At 35.9% G+C, this 14,407-nt stretch overlaps 1 protein-coding gene across 3 annotated transcripts in view; it reads right to left on the reverse strand.

Annotated features, from left to right (window-relative positions):
* The window catches only part of CMSS1 (cms1 ribosomal small subunit homolog), a 382,805-nt gene that overhangs the window by 12,421 nt on the left and 355,977 nt on the right, over positions 1-14,407 (reverse strand). For all 3 annotated transcript variants that reach the window (XM_059392096.1, XM_059392095.1, XM_059392097.1), the window contains exons 3-6: positions 7,953-8,024; positions 6,051-6,180; positions 1,565-1,624; positions 319-421 (exon numbers count right to left, since the gene is read on the reverse strand). In XM_059392096.1, the coding sequence (XP_059248079.1) occupies positions 319-421; positions 1,565-1,624; positions 6,051-6,180; positions 7,953-8,024 (365 nt within the window). The remainder of the gene's footprint in view (positions 1-318; positions 422-1,564; positions 1,625-6,050; positions 6,181-7,952; positions 8,025-14,407) is intronic.

Here is a 14,407-nt window from a genome sequence, read left to right on the forward strand (position 1 = left end):
CACTTTGTTTATATCTCTGCTCAAATGTCATTCTCCTTAGAAAAGCTTACTGTGACAACCCTTTTAAAAGTAGCCCTACAACCCCATCCTTCCTTTTGCCATGCTTTATTTTTTCTTATGTAATTTAATATTACCTGACATCATATTGTGTATTTATTTGTTTATTGTCTGTCTCCCTCACCAGAAGGTAAGTTCCATGAAAGAAGGGATTCTGTCTATTTTGCTCATTGTTACATTTCCAACATATAGAACATATCAACTTGACACATCTCAGTTACTCAGAAAACATTCATGAAAGGAATAGGTGAGGTATCTAACCTAATGAGCTCCAAGGCCCGGACAGCAGAGCTGCAGATGATCAACATCAGGACTGATTTCTTCTCATTATGGTTTTTCCGAAGTTTTACCCACTTAGGGCAGACTGGGGGGAAAAAAAGTAAGAAAAATATTACTCTAAATATTGTAAAATAGGGCCCCTATTTATTTTAGCCCCCTGAGTATCCTCCAATTACCCTTTGTTAGTGTTTAATTAGTTATTGTCCAGATTCTATTCTCTGGTTATTCAAGATATTAGATTAAAATGAAAGATCATTAACTTATATCATAGAACACATAATATGCCAAGTAGCTAAATGTGACTAGTTTTAGGACCAAGTAAAAAAAAGTTTGGAATAATACATTTTTGATAATTTTATGTTTGATGCTTGATGGCAAAGACTAAATAGAAAAAGAACTCAGATTCAATAATGTTAAATTTTAAGGAAACACTCAACACAAGATAAAAATGGAAATGACATTAAAATAATAGCAATCATATATTAAATATGACACTGTTTAGTTCTCATAACCCACTAAGGTTGATTCTACTATAACCTACATTTACACCTGCTGAATTTGAGGTGCAGAAAGGTTTAAGAACTCAAGTTGAGTGCCATCAGAACTACTTTCAGTTTGAAAAAAGAATGTTAAATCTCTATATCTAAACTATTTCATTATCAGTCATAATAGATGACTACCTAATATGAATAATCTGGCTATTACTGGAAAACACAATAAATATCGAAAAGATGAAATTAGGTTGTGTGATAGTCGTGGTCTGAGTTATGAGCGTATGAAAATAAGAATTTCAGGAAATAAGAATTTCAGAACTTTACAGCCAGAATAAAGATCACATGTCCAACTTCCTTATCTTCCAGGTAACAAAGTCAAGTCCTGGAAGAGTACTCAGTGACTTGCCCCTGGTCAAATAGCGAGAGACTTAGAACTAGAATGATAATTAATCTCTGGATTCCTACACCAATACTTCTAATGTATTATAAAACAAAAATGAGATAAAAACTCAAATTCTCAAAGCCAGGGCAAAACAAGAATAAACTTAAATAAACAGAAATTGATATCAAGATGTACCTTAAGAAAAACCTCCATTTCAAGTCCATTTGAGGTGGATAGTTTTGCTTTTAAATGTAGTTTCAAAAGTTGTTATTCTAACTAGATGGATCTTATGTTTTAATGGAGTAATAACAACTTGGTGAATAACTTAAAAGAAAAACCATAGGTTACTTACTTTCTTTTAGGTATGATGAGAGACTATGAGTCAAATCATTGGCCTTGAGGAAACAGGAGTCTAGAATATGACAAACATGCTTTGTAGAGGATTTTGCAAACATACACATGATCAAAACAGATCCATTGTGAATGTATCTTCTGGAATAAGGTTGTAAAACATTAGTGAATGGGGCTTATTATATATTTTAAAGTGTTGTCCAGTATTTAAAACAATAGCAGCAATAAGAGCAAGTAAGCTTTTAACTGTCAATGATTTCTTTTCTTTTTTTAAAAAAAGATTTATTTATTTATTTGACAGAGAGAGAAACAGCAAGAGAGGGAATATAAGCAAGGGGGAGTGGGATAGGGAGAAGCAGACTTCCCACTGGGCAGGGAGACAGATGTGGGGCTCGATCCCAGAACCCTGGGATCATTAACTGAGCTGAAGGCAGATGCTTAACAGCTGAGTTGCCCAGGCACCCCTGTCCCTGATTCTTAGAGTAGTGAAATAGAAGCTTGTTCTATCATTCAATGAATTTATGAAGAATGTTTATTTTTCAAATCATGGAATAGGCAATATACAAAGGTAAAGGGGAAAGAGTTAACAAATCTAGGTAAAGAGGCTCAAACTCACTAGTCATCATAGAATTGCATATTACAATGATGAGGATATACTGCACACACCCATTAGAATGATAGCAGTTAGAAAGAGGTATAATACTGACTCTTGTCAAGAATGTAGGGTGATAAGCCTCTTGTGAAATGTAGGTGGAGGGGCAGCTGGGTGGCTCAGTGGGTTAAAGCCCTGCCTTCGGGTCCTGGGATCGAGCCCCACATCGGGCTCTCTGCTCAGCAAGGAGTCTGCTTCCCTTTCTCTCTCTCTGCCTACCTGTGATCTCTGTCAAATAAATAAATAAAAATCCAAAAAAAAAAAAAAAAGGAGATGTAGGTGGAGGTGTAAACTGGTAATAGCTATTCTGGAAAGTAGTCAAATTAAGTTGTATTTACTCTATGACCCATGATTACATTCCTGAGTAAATAATGGAAAGAAATTCTTATATGGTCTATAAAGAGATAAACGAGTATATTTATCCTATTATTATTTGTGATAGTGGGGAGCAGGAAGCAACCTAGGTGTCCATATCTGAGAAAATGGATGACCAATAGGTGGTAGATAAAATCACTGGCATACTGTTTAGCATTAAGAAGCAAGGAACTTGATGTGCATTAAGCCATATAGGCATATCTCAAAAAAGTGCTCAGAGAGGAAAGAGACAGAATGAGAAGGAATGAGAAGTTCAGCACATTGTTTAGATAAATTGTAAAGTGTACACACATACAACAACATGACATTTTACAAGCATATATACATATTTAAAAGCATGTATTAACACATTAGAGTGAATGCTCTGGGGAAAGTAAAGAGGAGTGTGGACTGAAGAAGAGTGGGAATAATGCATCAAAATACAACACAACACCAGAGTAAAAGACAATATAACACTAAAATAAAATATAAGGGCCTTGCTCAACCAAGGTCTAGTAATTATGTAGTATTATTTACTCTGTACCTGAGATGTATTAAAAAGCAGGATCATGTTTATTACTCTAATTCTTTCTATAAGAAAAAGGTTTTCTATGAACACAGTTGAGTGCTAGGGAGTAAACTATTACTAAATTTAAATTAATTTTAACATTAATATTGTGACCCAGCATATGTTACTCACATTATGTGAGTTAACTAACTTCAAAGATGTTGCTTCCTATACAGCTGTAGAGCCTTTGATGTTCTTAAAACTGTAATTTCCCAAGTCTGAATATGATCAGACTCACCTGGAGAGCTTTACCAAAGATACAGATTCCTAGGACGGACTCTTTTTTGTTAGTAAGTCAGAATTCCTTAGGGGAAGGAACCTTAGGGGTGGGCCTGGGAATTTGCTTTTTAATTTTTGGGTGATTCAGTTGCTGCTAGCCTACAGGCATTTAGTACTGATCTAAACCACACTGCAGCTCTCAGTAGTACAGCTGAGTTAACTCCAAGAAATTCTTGCCTCAAAACTAATTAAGTGCCCATGTGTATGACATTAACAGTATATAGTGAACAATATTAATCGAAAAGACATGTTCCTGCCCTACAGACACAAATAACCTCAAATCAAAACCAACTTAGACACTCAGCAAACTAATAGGAACAGTACCTCATTATCTATATTCACCTTATATTTGTGCTCCTGCCCCTGCCTGTTCCAAATAACCCAGAGTGTGTCCCTTCTCTTACTTACTGTGGACTTCCTCTCTGTCCTTGGTTTCATATGTAGCAAACTGGGCCTTCTCCTAAATGGTCTCTTGATGCTTTTATTCACTGTGTCTCAGAATGGCCCAATTTCTTAACTGAAAATGAAAACCTGTTCTTTTTGTCTATAAAAGTATTTTTAACATTTTCCTTCCTTCCTAAACCAAGCCATGACCATACCTTCCTGTTTAACTATATAACTGAACTGTAATAGAGCAATAATATAATGTAAACTCACTCTGGAAATCCAATGACTTTAAAGGTTTCTTATGATCTCTGTATCTCTATAATGCTAGAAAATTAAGATTTATGATGTTCCATAAGTATACACAGCAGCAGCAATCCCACTATCTCACAAATCTTTCCTGAGTAGAAGGTGTACGCTAACAAAGAATGAAGGATAAAGCAACCACTGAGTCAAACTTCAGTTAAACTTTGAACAGAAGCTCTGCTATAACACTTCGTTCCTATGATACATCAGTCAGGACTTAGCTCTTCTCAAAGGAACTATGCCTAGACAGGAGTGGTTTCTAACTGTTAAAAAAAAAAAAGTACAAGGAATACCCTTTTAGGGAATTTAAGGAGTTCATTTCCACAAGCGCAAGATCTGGAGCTTTAGACTCCTCTGGGCTTTGTGAGTCTAAAACTCCAGATCTTGCTCTTTTGGAAATGCACTCCTTAAAGTCCCTAAAGGATATTCCTTTTGGAAAAGAAACAGACAGGGGCACTCCTGTTTTCAAACTTAATGTACTTTTTTTTTTTTTAAAGCACATCACAAAGGAATTCTAAAAATTCAGGGAATGGGATGTTTTTCAGCTCCTTAAGCCTCTAGAAAGCATAAAGTTGTAATGGAAAAGGGAAATCAAGCTACCCTTGACTTTTTCCAACAGTAGTAATTAGATATCCCTAGTAATCTATAAAAAGCTCATCTGAAAGAGTGATACCCAGACCTTGTGTGGTTTGATTTTGTAACAACATCTCTTTACTCTCTGCCCCAAAGAGTTAGAGGATGTATCCAAGTTTTCAAATTAATTAAAATCAGTTGTTTTAAGAATTTTGCAGTATTTTTAACTTAATTATAAATATTCTAAGGCAATAGATCTCGAACAACAGTAGGTTTAAGAATCACTTGGAGTGAGGTGTCAGCTTTGCTAAAAATGTGTAATTTTATTCCTATCTTTAGATAGTTTGCTTGAAAAAGTCTGGCCTGAGACCCAAAAACACTACCATAAAAATAAAACTATAACTAGAAATCTGTGATAAGGACAACAAAACTAAGAAGCTTATTAAAGCTAAAGTTGGGCACCTGGTGGCTCAGTTGATTGAATGTCTGATTCTTGGTTTCAACTCAGGTCATGACCTCAATGGTCATGACACTGAGTCTGGCATTGAGCCCCTGACCAGTCATTGGGCTCCCTGCTTAGCATGGAGCCTGCTGGAGACTCTTTCCCTCTCCCCTTCTCTCCCAACTTGAGTGTGCACACTCTTTTTCTCAAATAAATAGATAAATCTTTAAAAAAAAATAAAAAGCTAAAGTTTTTGTCTATAAAGGGTGAGTAAACTATGTTTCATATCTATACTTTTAATGTGTGCTTTATTTTTATTTTAATTTAGCTTCTATCTTCAACTAGGGATTCTTACTCCTTGAAGAATGCTAAAACAATGCACACTCAACAATTCGCTTTTTTAAAAAAATTAAATTACAAATCTTTCTTTAGACTGAACAGATACCATTTAGCATCTTAATGAAGAAATCATTCAGGGATGCCTGGGTGGCTCAGTTGGTTAAGCGGCTGCCTTCGGCTCGGGTCATGATCCCAGCGACCTGGGATCAAGTCCTACATCGGGCTCCATGCTTGGCGGAGAGCCTGTTTCTCCCTCTGCCTCTGCTGCCACTCTGCCTGCCTGTGCTCGCTCTCTCTCTCTCTCTCTCTGGCAAATAAATAAATAAAATCTTTAAAAAAAAAAAAGAAAAGAAATCATTCAAAAGTTACAACTATGAGGTTGAGGAAAGGAGTATTAGCACGTGAAAATACACTGATTCACTGACGGAGATACCTAGCCATAAGATACATAGTGTAGGAAAGAAAAACCCTTTTTGCTCCTCCTCATCAGGAAAGTTGATAGCAATAACAATGAGTTCTGCTAAATGACTAACTTCAGAACAGTAAGGGGAAAAAAAGGAGGGGAAAAAACCAGACAAGTCTGGCTGTACCTGGTAGGTTTAGTTCTTCTAATTCAATCACTGAACGATTACTGCTGTAATAGTCCTTCATCAGTTTCTGTAGGTCTTCAGGTGTCCCTGGTTTTGGCTCTGATTTTGCAAGAACATCTGTAATTTTCTTCTAAGACATGAGAAGAAAGGAAAAAAACCCAGGAAGATAGATTTTAGAATGATGTTAGCTTAGAATAGCTAAGAATCCTCTGGTACTTAATTAAACTGCACACAGATTTTGGTGATAACTGAGTATGCATGTGAGTTCTAATAGATACACTTGAAAAAACTTGAATACTTTTTGGACACAACTACCGCTTTGAAAAATGAATGGGATATCTAAAAGTCTCTTTGTAACTCTTGGTCTATGGCTTCTAGGAGAACTGAAATTTCTGTAGGAGTCTCCATTAATACGGCATTATTTTCTGTTAAAAGTCAATTAATCTTGTTGCTGTGGAAACCTCTCTTTAATCCTTCGAAGATTTTTATTCCCCAGAGTAGAATTTTGAGAATTTTTTACCTAACTTGGTTTTTAAGGCACTGAGTCTCACTTTGGGTTTCTTGGATTAAGGTAAAACCTGCAGGAGTAATCTGAGCATTGGAGCCCACTGCAAAGGACTGTAGACTCTTGACTGTCAAGTCTTAGGAGAGCGTCTTGAAGTGGCCCCATGGAAAGCAGAACAGGAATAACTTTACAGCATTTATTTTGATTTGAATTTACTTGTGCAGCATTTATTGAGTGCCTGCAATGTACTAGGAGCACACCACTGTTCAGTTAATTTTTACCACAAACTTCTCATTTCCTTCTAATGTTTCACCAAAGATCCACAAAGAGCCACTCCCTACCCCCACCTTTCCACCTCTTTCAACAATATCCTCATTTCTATACCACTGTCAAGAATAATCAAAGTTCTGTCAAATGAATTGACTTTTAAAATATGTCATCAGTAGGCACAGTTTAGTATGACCTCAGCCAAGGCTAAAACTATCTAGCAAGAGTTTTGACCTTGAGCCACCAAGAACTTAACACTCCTGAAGGCCATTAGTGTACAACCTATCAAAGAGAAGTTAAAGTCACTTCTTTAAGGACTTGCCAAACCTCAGCCAATTTGGCATCTCCCATCTTTCTATTTGGCCATTTGTGAGCAAAGAAAACATATGCACACATACTCTGAACTTTCTAAAAGCTTGCTGTTAAGTAATTGGTTTGAATCCATCTTCTTTACTCTAATCCCAATCATATTTCCTCTGCTGAATTCAACAGTAGACCCTGTTGGCAGGGAGAGAATTACACTGGTGTTTTCACAACTGTGGTGGAAGGTCAAAGAAAACCACACCTTCTCCAAGGTTGAGCCATAAAAAAGTCTGTACAGGAGCAAAAGAGTCTTCCATGCACTCAGAGGCAAGTATTAAAATGTAAGGGGAGACTTTTGCTTTAAATTATGGTTCCAAATTATGGTCAGAAGTGCCATATACTATGGTCATCTGGTTATTATTTTCTTTTTATTAATATTGTAAGTATAAGGTTTAAAAAACTGAAATGGATATGAAAAGAAAGTTGGTAAATTTCTTTCCAGCAGAGCCAGAAGGGCCAGAGGGCAGAGCAGCTTTGGGATCCTTTTAGAATTAGAAATCCATGTCTTCTAACGACAATGAAAACAAAGGTGGATAACAAAGATGTCTGGTGCTCCACAAGATTGAAATAGGAATCAGAAGAATTTATTTTTAGCTCCAACAGAAACACTTAATACTTGTGACCTTAGGAAAGTCACCAAACCTCACTGAATCTTACAATCTCTAAAGTTGGAATTATAACAACTGCCTTATCAAAGTACACTATATAGAAATGTGAGGTAGATCACCTGCAGTTGTAAGAAAATTGTAAGAAAGTATGAATAATACCTTTCTTCTCTTCCTTGTCTTGGTGGCATCTTCTTTTGTTTCCTTTGGTTGTATCAAGAAACATTCTTTAGGCTGTAAAGAGATACAGATGAGGAAATTTTCATGTTAGCATGATGACAAGTCAACTAATGGTAGTAACCCCAGAGTACCTAGGCCATACAAGTATTCTTCGTAGTGTCTTGGTAATATTGTACAGACAGTGATGCTGGAAGACCAACAGGCTCTTAGGCAGGGGCTGGGACGAGGGAATCAAAAAGTGCCAATGAAAAATCAGAAAGTGCCAATGACTTGAGACTGGAAAAATCTTTGAACAAAGGTGAAAATGTGTGAGTGAGTGTATATGTGTGTTTGAAGTGGTGGTGCAGGGTATTAAAGATTGAAGACAGTGGCCAGGTTTATAAAATACAGGCAGAGTAGATGTGATTAAAATTAAGATGTGGTAAGAAAGTCTTTGACTAGAGTGACTGCATTTGCCATGAACTAGCAATGTGTGAGCTTGTATTTCCAAGTCATTGGTTTACTATTTTGCTATTCATTCCTTTCCTCTTTCAATAAGCATTGAAAAACGGAAACTAAAAAATTACTTACATTTTTATAAAACCAGCTGCACCAAATGCCTTATCTATAGTGACTATAAAATGATGTTTCTGCTGATGTTCTGATAAAAGTCTCAGCACAATGGCATTTTGAGTAATCAGTTTTGCCTATTGCCTTGACCCCTGAGTACCCTATATAGTTTAATGCTATTTTTACCCTGAGTTTTTTTTTTTTTTAATGTAGAAAAACAGGAGATTTGGATTAAGACTTTGATTTATAAAATAGAATGCCTCAGATTCCTTATTTATTAATCATACACAAGAATATAAAATGTTTCCTGTGCTGGCTCTTTTATGCAACATTTTCAAACAAGTTGCCAAGTTAGATATAAAATATGAGTGAAAACTTATTCTCAGTTTTTCCTGGATTAAGTTTCTATCCCAACTAGAAAGTACTCAGTTTAAGCTGGTAAGCTACTAACTAAAACAATCTTGTCTCTGCTGGCTCTGTTTAAAATGATTATAGATGAAGCTTTCTGTTAAAGTTTGCAGACAGCCTGTGATTAAGAATGCCTATGGTTTGAAGCCATATATATATATATATATATATATATATATATATATATATATACTTTTTTCAAGACATGGGGACAGGACCAGCAGTTTCTAGACTCGGTTTCAGTTAGTAGAAAAGCAGATTCAAAGGTTCGGGATTAAAGTAACATGGGAATCTTGAAATTTTAGCTTCTTCTCAGTTAAAACAAAAACCTGCCAAAAGCAATTGCATCATAGCTAAAGAAAAGATATTATGACCTCTCTTATTTTGAAAGTTAAGCTGTCTTGTGGATGCAGATACATGCCAATTTGATGCTGGTACATGCCAATTAGAAACTGGGCCAAGGCCACTAATATGTCACAGAAGCTGCCAGATGGTCATAAGAGTCCAATTACAGGCCAGGCCAACATTCAGTTCATGCTTGTAAGGCAAAGGCCTGGATATGATTAGCAGATCCCTCAAGGCATACTGTAGTATCTTGTCACCAATATCAAGGTTTTTGGGAATTAGATGTAGAAACCTGTTCCATTTTGTTATTTAGCATTTAGGGTGCTCTCTAACAGTATGTTCAATGTGCAAAGTTGTATTTATGTTAGGTTTACAAAGCCAAATAACTCTAACATGACATAAATTAAATCTGGAAATGAGCTCTGTTATAGGGATATGGCCTGTCCAATTCTGGAAGAAAAAAATAAAACGTAATTCTGAATCATGCATAGGAAAAAAGAAACATACTTGATGAACTTGTTTTAGTTAAGATACTGCACGAGTTTAAATGTTAGGTTCAAATTCTTAGATCATTCTAAAGGAAATACAGTATATTATTTGTTTTCTGGGAGCAGTTGCCTTACATGGTTAAGGGTGGATAATAATGAAGAAGCTAAGTTTCTGGAGAGGTGGAAGCTAATAGTCGGTGAAGTTGTTTGACCTACTGGAGAAAGGGTTTAGTAGTTGGAGACACAAGGTACTACAGACAGTAAAGAGTTTTAAAAGAAGGACTTTGGTTGAAAGTTTATATTTAGAATGATTAGTCTTCTTCCCACCCCTCATTGGCTATATCTCCTGCCCAGAAGCCAAGCAACTATCTGGTTAATGCTTGCTTTCATCTTGATCTTCCTGGCAGCAGACAGAAGGTTTATTCTCTGGAAAGAACAAGAGGACCCAGAAATCTGGCAAAGGAAAAATAGGACACAGGTTGAGACTCACTTCCTTTTCCTAGGCAAATTTCAAATGTCATGAGCCAGGCTTATATATTACATGCAGGAGCCTACTGAATTTTTCTCTGGAAAAATGAAATGGACTAAGAGAGATGCCACAAGACAGTGACATTTGGTGGGCATAGTAAATACAGCTTGCTATCCTAGTACTCTGCTATGAAGTTCACTAATCAACAAGCCTCACACATGCACAAAATATTCCATCAGCTTTTTAGTGTCTCTTTTTAATATGAATCGACAGCTAAGTGTCCACCATGAGAGCAAATAAACAACAAAAAGATAAAAAGTTCAAAACAATTATAATCAATATTCTCATATAGATAAGGGAAGAATTTCAGCCATGAGACATAAAAGAGAACAAGAAAAATCAGAATAAAAATGTAGGAGGAAGGCTTGAAGATAGAGGAAATCTCTCTAAAAGATGAAAAATGTAAGAATATTAGATAGAAAATCAGCCCAAGAGATTCAACATCCCAATAAAAGGTATTATAAGAGGGACCATAAAAAACACTGGGAAAGGAGTGATCAAAGAAATAACAAAAGAAAAACTTTCCAGAACTGAAGGAAACTTTCTAGAATATGAAACACTAAACTGCATGCCCATTATGTATACAATATAATGAATATTAAAAATATCCACACTGAGGAGCATCATTGTGAAATTTCATATCATGGACAAACAAAAAAGACTAAAAATTTCTGAAAAGGAAAACAATAACTTACAAAATACAAAGATCCCGAAACAGAATTGTGTTGGACCTTGCAGCAGCAATAAGGCAAGTTAGGACTTAATACAACAATGCCTTCAAAATTATGAGTAAAATCTATTTGCAAATGAGACTTTTATACCCAGCCAGACTGTGAGTCAAGTTAAGAGTAAAATAAAGGTATTTTCAGGTATTTTAGGTCTCAAAAAATTGATTTCCCATCCATAGATAGTAAAGACTATATTCCAGCAAAATAAAGGGCTAAATCAAGAAAGAGTAAGATATGGGATTCAGCAAATAAGGAAATACTAATACAGGAGTGTTGAAGGGACAGTAAAGAGAAATCTCAATTGGTCAACACACCAAGAGAATAACCAGCTCAGAGTGGAAAAGGAGTACAGAGGCCTGCAGGGAACAGCAATGAGTGATCTATTTGAGCATATGGAAGATATTATTCATGGACATGTGGAAAAGATATTGGAATATATGGAAAGAATTAACAGTAGGAACACAACAAACTAGGCAAATGAAGAAATGAGGTAATTATTAATGCCATGAAAACAAAGAGTTGTATAAGAAAGGAGGAATAATTATAGCTTTCCCCCCATCAGCAGTGAACAGTAGTTTCATGATATAATCATGAGATACTGATGACTGTTTTAACCAAAATGTGATATTGTGTTAGCAGGGGAATTAGCAGTTAGAGAGGGAATACAGGGTAGATGGGAGAGCTGTGTCCTCATATGCTACCTCAGGAAGTTAAAAGATCATGTCAGGAGCTGATAAAAAAAAAAAAAAGAAAGAAAAAAGAAAAAAAAAACAGTACAAACTATATATTAGCAAATATGAAAAATAGCTAAAAGCTAAGGGTAGTTTCCTCTGAAGAAAGACTTAGCATGAGAGTAGAAAAGGTGATGCTGTTTTTTTATGAAAATGTTTTAATAGTGTTTGATTATCACTTTGGTAAAAAAAAATTAAATTCCCATTTTACAACAAAAACAAATATGTTCATTGTAAAAATAAAAAAAAATTAGAACTTTTTTTTAGTTTCTTTTGGGTTTAGTCAAAAATTATTTAGTACATACCCATCAAAATGCCTCAAATTAAACAGTGATAATTCCAAATATTTACAAGGATATAAAGCAACCAAAACTATTATACGTGGATGGTGGGAGTACAAAAATGGTACATTGGTTTTGGAAAAAAGTCTGTCAGTTTTTAGAAAACTAAACAAGACTCAGCAATTCTACCCCTATGCATTTACTCAAGAGAAATAAAAATGTCTGTTCACAAAAAGACATGTATGTGAATGTTCATGGCAGATTTATTCATAATAGCTCCAAACAGGAAGTAGCCTCAGGTATCCATCAATAGAATAATAGATAAACAGGGGAGTACTCATATAATTGAGTATTATGAAGTGTTAAGAACTGAATTGTACCCCCTCTCTGCCATTCATATTTTGGAGTCCCAACCCTCAATGTGATTGTATTTGGAGACTGGGACTTTAAAGAGGTTGTAAAAGTTAAAGAAGGTCCTAAGGGTGGGGTCCTAATCCAATAGGACTGGTGTTTTTATATGAGGAGGAAGAGACACCAAGGAGACACACACAGCAGAAAGACCACGCAAGGACACAGTGAGAAACTGGCTATCTGTAAGCCAAGGAGAGAGGCCTTGGGAGAAACCAAACCTGTTGACACTTTGATCTCGGACTTCTAGTCTCCAGAACTGCGAGAAATAAATTTCTGTTGTTTAAGCTACCCAGTCTGTGGTATTTTGTTATGGCAGCCTGGACAGACTAACGTGCTTAGCAATGGAAAAAAAAAAAAAAAAAAAGAATCACTATACATCAACAGGATGAACCTAAAAAACACTGCACTGAATAAAAGCCTTGAATGAAAGAGCATATCCTACATGATTTCATTTACATGACATTAGAACAGTGGTTGGCTCTGGAGCATGGAGTCTGGAATAGCGATTTGGAACTGGCATGAAAGGATTTTTGGGGTGACAGTAATGTTCTTTAAACTGTGAGGTTTTTTTGTTTTTTTTTTTTACTTTTACAAGGTTTATTTGTTATTTTACAATATTTTTTAAAAATTTATTTATTTATTTTCAGCATAACAGTATTCATTATTTTTGCACCACACCCAGTGCTCCATGCAATCCGTGCCCTCTATAATACCCACCACCTGGTACCCCAACCTCCCACCCCCCGCCACTTCAAACCCATTGTTTTTCAGAGTCCACAGTCTCTCATGGTTCACCTCCCCTTCCAATTTCCCCCAACTCCCTTCTCCTCTCTAAATTTTATCAATTTGTCAAAACTCTGTGAATGGTACCTTTGACATTTATGCATTTGATTGCATATCAACTTCACCTCGAAAGGAAAAAAGAACATCTTTAAATACTGAACTTCACTTAATGATATACATCCTGAAATGTCTGGGAGGAGTGTACTGATTTTGCCAATTATTTTGAAATGTGGCAAAAATTAGGTGATTGATGGATGAATAGTGTTTTTGAACACACTGTAAAATTTTGGACTTTGAGGACATTGAGGGTGAGTGCCGGCAGAAAGTAAGGAAAATCTTATCAGAAACTGGGGGGGAAGAGAATCTTTGTTATGTGGTGGTACAAAGTTTAGCAATACTGTTGTCTGCAGGCATGTGGAAAATAGAAAATGTGTCTAATGTTATGGGTAATCCAATGAAGGAGATTCAAATAGTGTTGAGGGTGTCACCAACTTTCTTCTATGGCTTACAGTAAAATGGAAAAGGAAGAAGTTAAATTGAAAAAAGGACTATCAAAGAAGTCAAGGTATATGCGTGCAAATCCATCAACACCTCAGAAAGAACAAAGGTGGTACCTCAGAGTACTATTCGGTTACACAAGAGCTCTTTAAAGAAATTAAAAGTGTGTCTCACAGATTCTCTCAAACATGCCCTAGGAAGCTTAAGAAGTACTGTTTCTCCATTATCTAAGCAGGCATCCATGGAAGAGAAAACTTTATCTGGAAAAGATTTGTGGGGGTGACTTCTGCTCAATGGAGTAACCCCAATAAGAACCACAGAAGACCTACAAAATTCTTCAAGGTGTTATATATTCAGAAATACCTCTAGTTTGAGCTGAAAAGGTGAGAGATGAAATACAATGAGGAAAAGTCATTGAACCCTGAGAATTCTACTGTCAAGAAGCAGGCTGAAAGAACTGTTCATTGTAAATACAAGCTACGTCTCATTAAAAAAAAAAAAAAAAAAAAAAAGAAGGATGACTCAGAGGGCAACACGAGGAACCCAAAAGCATAGCGGAGAACCATGGAATGACCTCAGGAACCTGGGCCTTAACACTTAATAAAGAAACTCTCAACATTTTCAAATGCTGTAGGACGAATGGCTCCTTATGCTAATTACTTGAGTAGAATTGTCTCTAAAAGTTA

The sequence above is a fragment of the Mustela nigripes genome, chromosome 2 (assembly GCF_022355385.1).
Source record: "Mustela nigripes isolate SB6536 chromosome 2, MUSNIG.SB6536, whole genome shotgun sequence".
Classification (NCBI taxonomy): Eukaryota; Metazoa; Chordata; class Mammalia; order Carnivora; family Mustelidae; genus Mustela; species Mustela nigripes.